Source organism: Stegodyphus dumicola, chromosome 8 (assembly GCF_044657685.1).
Source record: "Stegodyphus dumicola isolate Sdum_Otavi_A_Nest chromosome 8, ASM4465768v1".
Lineage (NCBI taxonomy): Eukaryota > Metazoa > Arthropoda > Arachnida > Araneae > Eresidae > Stegodyphus > Stegodyphus dumicola.
Window position 1 is genome coordinate 16,525,995 of NC_140775.1, and position 7,082 is coordinate 16,533,076.

At 33.0% G+C, this 7,082-nt stretch overlaps 1 protein-coding gene across 1 annotated transcript; it reads right to left on the reverse strand.

The window, feature by feature from the left end:
• Positions 1 to 4,952: 4,952 nt before the first annotated feature.
• On the reverse strand, positions 4,953 to 6,783 carry LOC118196607 (cytoplasmic 60S subunit biogenesis factor ZNF622). The gene has a single exon (XM_035368075.2). It carries the CDS (start codon positions 6,677 to 6,679, stop codon positions 5,591 to 5,593), a length of 1,089 nt encoding a protein of 362 aa, XP_035223966.2. The 5' UTR covers positions 6,680 to 6,783; the 3' UTR covers positions 4,953 to 5,590.
• Positions 6,784 to 7,082: the final 299 nt, after the last annotated feature.

Below are 7,082 nucleotides of genomic sequence, written 5' to 3' on the forward strand. Positions count from 1 at the left end.
TACGAAAAATGGTTTTGTGAGCCAAACTGTGTATTGACCCCAACAGGAAAAATTAAGCGTGCTGCACCGCACATTGTTGCACACTGGGTTTCTGCTGCCTGGAAAAGCATCGAAGCACCAATGATTGTGAAATCTTTCAAGAAATGCTGCATTTCAAATTCATTGAATGGCAGTGACGATGACGTGCTCTGGAATGCTGAGGATGACGATGACAATGATGAGGAAAGAAGAAATGAATCTGCTTCTGACGAAGAGAGCTGCGAGGATTCCAGTGATGAAAATATTAGTGAATAAAGACGTTTACTATTAATCACTGATTGTAGAAACTGTTAGCTGGATAGAAATGTTACGATTTATTTCATGTTCATATTTTACAATAGGTTCCGTATATACGGTAGTGCTAATTAACAATGATTGTTTCACATGATAATAGCCCACTAATAGGTTAATTCTATGTTCTGCTACTTTGTGTATAAATCCATTGTTGTATAAAATATGGTATCTAAATTTAAATAAAATTATCATACCATTAATTGATAGTTTATATACAAATCCATTGTTGTATAAAATAAGATTCAATAAATTCCTCATATCATTGATGCGTATTACATTTGCCGACAAACAATTTTTTTATTATTTAAAGTTTTAAAATGGGGATGCGCATTAGATTCGCATAAATACGGTAGCTGTTTTTCTAAACATACACAATAAGTTTCATTACCGAATATTTCCGTACTTTTATAATTTTTGAATTAATTCAATTTTGATTAATAATATGTATTAAGTTGTAGTACAGTAGCTTACTTTTAGAAAATTGCTTTTACAGTCTGCAAAAAATAATAAGCCCTATCCAATTCGAAGATTAAGGAACAACGCAATCATCAACATTAACTGAAATAGATAATTAGATAACTTTAGCTGATACCGTCCGTTATATATTAAACGCGCATGCGAAAACGTATTCTGCACTTGCGCAGACGCATATGTGCAGTCGTAAATGTCTTGCGCGCACGAGTAAAACGCCTATGCACATGCGTTAATGCGGCACATGCGCAGAAAGATTTTAGCTTTGAGGTCCGGATTATAGATCATTCCGGATTATGGGTGTCCGAATTAACGACTTTTGACTGTACTATTTTGTAATGAACAAATCACATACATTTTTAAGAACTTATAGCATCTCTGTTTTCCTCATACTATCTTTTAAGAAACAAACTTCTTTTAGAACTGCGGTACTTAAAAAAAAAATCCCCCGCTATGATAAGTCAATGTTGCCAAATTCACCTTTGCTAAATAGAAACTAAATTGCTACCTTAAAACTTTTAAAAAAAAATTTAATTTTAATTTCAAATTACATCATGCAATCTGTACATTGGGCTACAGATATTATTTTAAAAAAAATTGTGTTTCATGCTTTTGTTTGGTCTACCAGTGGCCGAGGAATAAAGTTGCTGAACACTGGTAGTTTGGTCAGACATTTGAATACCGCAATGAGCTGGCTGCATAGGCATTTTAATGGTTTTTCCCATGTGTAACATATATACAAGTGTCCTCCATGAAGGCATCCCTTCCCATACGCAGATAGCGCTCGAGGCTTTGCCATAATCACATAATTTTGATACATATTATAGTTATATTTCATGATATCTGGTTTATTTATTGGATATTCTTAATAAATTTTAAAACATTATTACTTACTTGAATAGTTTTAAAGCAGTTAATTTATTAATTGACAAAAATGACAATATAACTACCATTTTATTTTCGTTAGTATCTCATTTAACAAATTGCTGAAATATAACAAATACTCAGAGCATATCTACAACAGGTACTTGTTTTTCATCACAGATTCATTTGCAGTATAATTTCATTTTAAATATAAAGAAAAATATTTTATAATACATGATCCTTTTTGGGATACGATTATAAAAAAAGAATTTTCTTACTATTATGGCATAGCATCTCATTTCTTGCGAAATACAGATTAAAGATCAAACTAAATAATAATGTTGTAAATGCCATATATGTAGCTTACAGCATCAAATTACCATTATCTTTTTTTTTTTTTTTTTTTTGTCTCTAATTCTGAAAATTGCATAAATTTTTAAGAAATAATTTCAGCACATTTATATGATCTATTCAGCAGTATAAGATTACATGCATCTTGTACAAATTTCAATTTCACAACAGTGTTCATATACAAAGTTATGTCATTAAAAATAACAAATCCAATTTTGGAGCCTAGAAATGGCCTGTAAAAAAAACTCCTCACCAAATCTCATTCTACTGTCGGGTGAAGTGCAGAATCGCCCACTTATCGCCACCACCACGCTTTTTACAAGAGTAAGAATAATTGAATTTTTGTCAATTGCCTTTGACTTTTTAAGTGAAAATACATCGACAAAGTGAGGGGAGTGTGAAGCGAAAATACATGTGTGAGTTTTTAAGTGAAAATACATGGACAAAGAAAGTGAGGGCAGTGTGCAATGCCAAATTTGTGCAATTCTCTGATTTTTTTTTTAAAGTGAAAATAGATCAATGTGTACATGGATACCAAATTTGTGCAATTCTTAAAAACCTGCCAAGCAGTGGGCGATTCTGCACCCCATTACTGTCTTTAATAAACAACAGATTTTTTTTAAAAAATTATCCTTTCCATGTTTTGCCAGCAAGAAACGTGTAAGCAAAATATCTGGGTATTCAATGTACAGATTTTACATATTGAATTATATAACACATAGGTTCCAAAACAAGTGTAAATGTGTGTGATGAAATGATGCATGAAGGCCTACTTTTTCAAACTTCTGCTTTTATTTGCTTTAAAAAATACTTTAAGCCTGAAATCACTTTAGACTTAAGTTTCATTAAGTATAGTTCTTATTAATTCAGAAGTCAAACAACAAAAATCAGCGTTATACCTACAAAATTTTCACAGGACTAGTTTCGATGGTTTTAACGAACCATCATCTTCAGCTGCAAAACCGCAAATGAACAAGATAGGAAATAATGATTAGATAAGATAAGAAAGCCTGGACAAGAATAAGCAAGTGGCACCATCTGTTGGTGAAACCAGAACTAAAACATAATTTCTCTAAAAGCCGAAGGCAAATTTGGATTGGAATTAGGATCGTTAACTAGAACAGAAAGATTTTTATGAATGTGAAATGCCTCTAGAAAATCCAGTTCTCCAATGGAAGATGTTTTTTGAATAATTTTGGCAGCAGAAAAATTGAAAGTGTGATTTTCAGACCAACAATGTTGAGCAACAGAAGACCTCTGTGTTTCCTTTTTTCTAACATATGCCTCATGTTCTTTGACGCGAAATTTTAAGGCTCTCTTAGTTTGGCCAATGTAAATTAAACCACACTGGCAAGGAATCCTATAAATACCCCAGGAATTCATATCCGGAATGGGGTCCTTGAGTATAGAAGTTGGAATTTTATTGATGGGAGAAAAAACAACCCGAAAGTTAAATTTCTGCAAAATATGTGCAACTTTATAGCTAATTGATGGAAAGAAGGGAATGACAACAGAATTTTTATAATCTCCTAAAATAAGAGTGTGGCTTTTAGTGTGTTGAGATGAGAATTTTTTAACTGCTTGATTAATAATGTTGGGTGAAAAGCCCCTGTCAATAGCTATTGCTTTTAAATAATTTAGTTCTTCATCAAGGGCTAGTTTGGAGGAGCAAACTTGAAGAGCACGGAAAACATAGGAATAAAATGAAGCTAACTTTTGTTTAGTCGGATGACATGATTTAAAGTGTGGTGGAAGGCAAACCGATGAAGGTTTACGGTAAACTGTAGTACTGAAGTTGGATGTGTTACGTGTGACCAGAATGTCGAGAAACGGAAGAGAATTGCAAGTCTCAAGTTCAAAAGTGAACTGAATAGCAGGATCAATAGAATTCATTGTTGAAAGAACTTTATTTAAATCATCTTTATTACCTTCAAACAGGGTAAAAGTATCGTCTACGTAGCGGAACCATGCCGGGAAGTTTAAAGTTTCAAACAATTTTGATTCATAATAATGCATGTAGATATCAGCCAGGATTAATCAAGCAGTTAAAAAATTCTCATCTCAACACACTAAAAGCCACACTCTTATTTTAGGAGATTATAAAAATTCTGTTGTCATTCCCTTCTTTCCATCAATTAGCTATAAAGTTGCACATATTTTGCAGAAATTTAACTTTCGGGTTGTTTTTTCTCCCATCAATAAAATTCCAACTTCTATACTCAAGGACCCCATTCCGGATATGAATTCCTGGGGTATTTATAGGATTCCTTGCCAGTGTGGTTTAATTTACATTGGCCAAACTAAGAGAGCCTTAAAATTTCGCGTCAAAGAACATGAGGCATATGTTAGAAAAAAGGAAACACAGAGGTCTTCTGTTGCTCAACATTGTTGGTCCGAAAATCACACTTTCAATTTTTCTGCTGCCAAAATTATTCAAAAAACATCTTCCATTGGAGAACTGGATTTTCTAGAGGCATTTCACATTCATAAAAATCTTTCTGTTCTAGTTAACGATCCTAATTCCAATCCAAATTTGCCTTCGGCTTTTAGAGAAATTATGTTTTAGTTCTGGTTTCGCCAACAGATGGCGCCACTTGCTTATTCTTGTCCAGGCTTTCTTATCTTATCTAATCATTATTTCCTATCTTGTTCATTTGCGGTTTTGCAGCTGAAGATGATGGTTCGGTAAAACCATCGAAACTAGTCCTGTGAAAATTTTGTAGGTATAACGCTGATTTTTGTTGTTTGACTTCTGAATTAGTATTTATTCGGCGTGTTATTGTGTCTTAATTATAGTTCTTATGTTTAAGTGTTAAGATCGAAATACAGAAAGTGCAAAAAATTGGAATTTTCTGCAAATCGCATATTTGGAAACAGCATTACAAAATAGTTTCATACATTAAAACTAAAAGAAATATGTCATAAAAACACTGTTAACGTTCCATAAACAGAATAGAGCTTTATTTTTTCAACTGAAATTAACACCCAATAACAATTTGCGAAAATATGAACTAATTATGATTTGCGATTTTCCAACTTCTATTTTGTCTTGCCATAACGTTTCCTAAATCTATGTAAACAGAAAAATTCCTTTTTGTCCTTCAGGAAAATTCCCCGAGTGGGTTGCAGGTTTTTAACGCTTGTCAGGGAATTCTAACTTATTTTGCACACTGGATCTAATTTTAACTATCGAGATTTGGCAAATAATGTAATAAATATGCTCACGGAATTTTTGTTAATAGATTCACCAAAGCTGCTATTTCTTTCAGTATAAAATACAAATGAGTAACAACAGCCACAAGTAAAACATTTGATCTCCATTTTAAACCTATTTCCCAGGTGATATCTCTAAATTAGATTCCACAATGTATGAAGTATGTCAACAAGATCTCAACAAAAAGAATAAATTCAACATTTGTCATAATATTAATTACCAATACAGAAAATGAGATAGCTTCTGCATTGTTAAATAATTACAAAACATCAATTATTTATCATAAGCAGTAAATTTATAAAAAAATTAAAGGAGTTAACATGAAATTTATAGATATAGAATTTAACATATATAAATTCAGAACATAATTTGCGACCTGAAATGAGGTTGCATTTTATTTTGCTTCATTCCTAATTTTAAATCATAACGACTTTTAACCTTTCTCATTAACTGAATATCTCGAGCCTTTTTGAGAGCCATTTGTCCTGTTGCACCAGTATAACCCAACGCCTTATAATGCTGCAAAATTCTTTTTACCTTTTGGCTATTATCTGGTGAAATTGGCTTGTTTTGTTTAAAATACAAAGCTAACGAACGATGAACAATCTCAGCACCTGAAGGCAAGACGACAAAATCCTCAGAACCACTCAAAGCATCTGATACTGCTTCATCTATATCAGCAGCACTTTCATAATTATAATAATCAGCATAATCCATAAACGCTTCGCCTTCATTATACATCATACAGTGGCCTTTATCACGCATGTGCTGTTTTGCTGCTATTACAGACTTGAAAGTTCTCCCTTGTTCACTACACCACAAGCATATATGGTATAAATGTAATTTTTTAGCCAAACATGCAATTAAACCATCTAAATCTGAAACATATTCTATGTCTGGTATAAAAAAAGAATGTACCTCGGTCATGTGTGTAACATTACCTTCGGTTGAATCACTCACATTATCGCAAAATAAACAATCATTTGTGTCTATAATTATTCTTCTTACTTCTTCATCTTCATCGCAGCTTTCCCAGTCACCATCATCATCGTCTTCCCATTCGTCATCAGAACAGGTCTCGCTTTTCTTTTCGTCTTCAACAACTTTTGCTGCCTGTTGAGGTACAACGGAAACGGATTTTTTCATTCTGTTAGGTTCTCCAGCTTCCATTTCTAAATGCTTTTTCGACTTCAAGTGATTGACAAAAGTGTTTTTAGAGGAAAACACTTTATTACATGATTCACATCGTAAGAATTCTTTTTTTTCTCTGGTCTCTGCATTTAACTGAAACACAGCCGCTCTTTTATCGAATTCTTCTTTCGTCAAAGGAGGCAATTCAGCAACCCTACGTTTCAGGTTATATCGATGCCAGTCAGTTTTGTAATGTTCATGGTGTAATTCAGGCGCTGAAAATACAACCTTACACGATATGCAGGATAATGACATTTTTATTTACGATAGCTTCTTTCGGACATTCAGAACTAAGTCAAAACATATTACACAACATGCGCCACGACATTTAGAGTTGGAATTCGTTGTTGACAGGTTATCTTCACGAGAAAAAATGGGAGGAGTTACGAGATTCTCTGGGTTGCATGAAGATCTACTAATAACTTTCTCGCCAAGTAATTTGGCTTCATCGGCTCATTCTTATTTCTGGAACTGTGGTTGAAGAGTGGTCTGTTTTTGATCCGTAAGTATGCTAAAATTCTACCATAAATTTTTAATACCTTGTTTTCCAAATTTACACATTTTGCTTGATTAATTTGAAGTTGTTTGTTTTTAGATGTGCGCAATGGCAAATTTCAGGTTATTCGTCAAATAACCAAGGTTTCTATTTCTCTGGTAA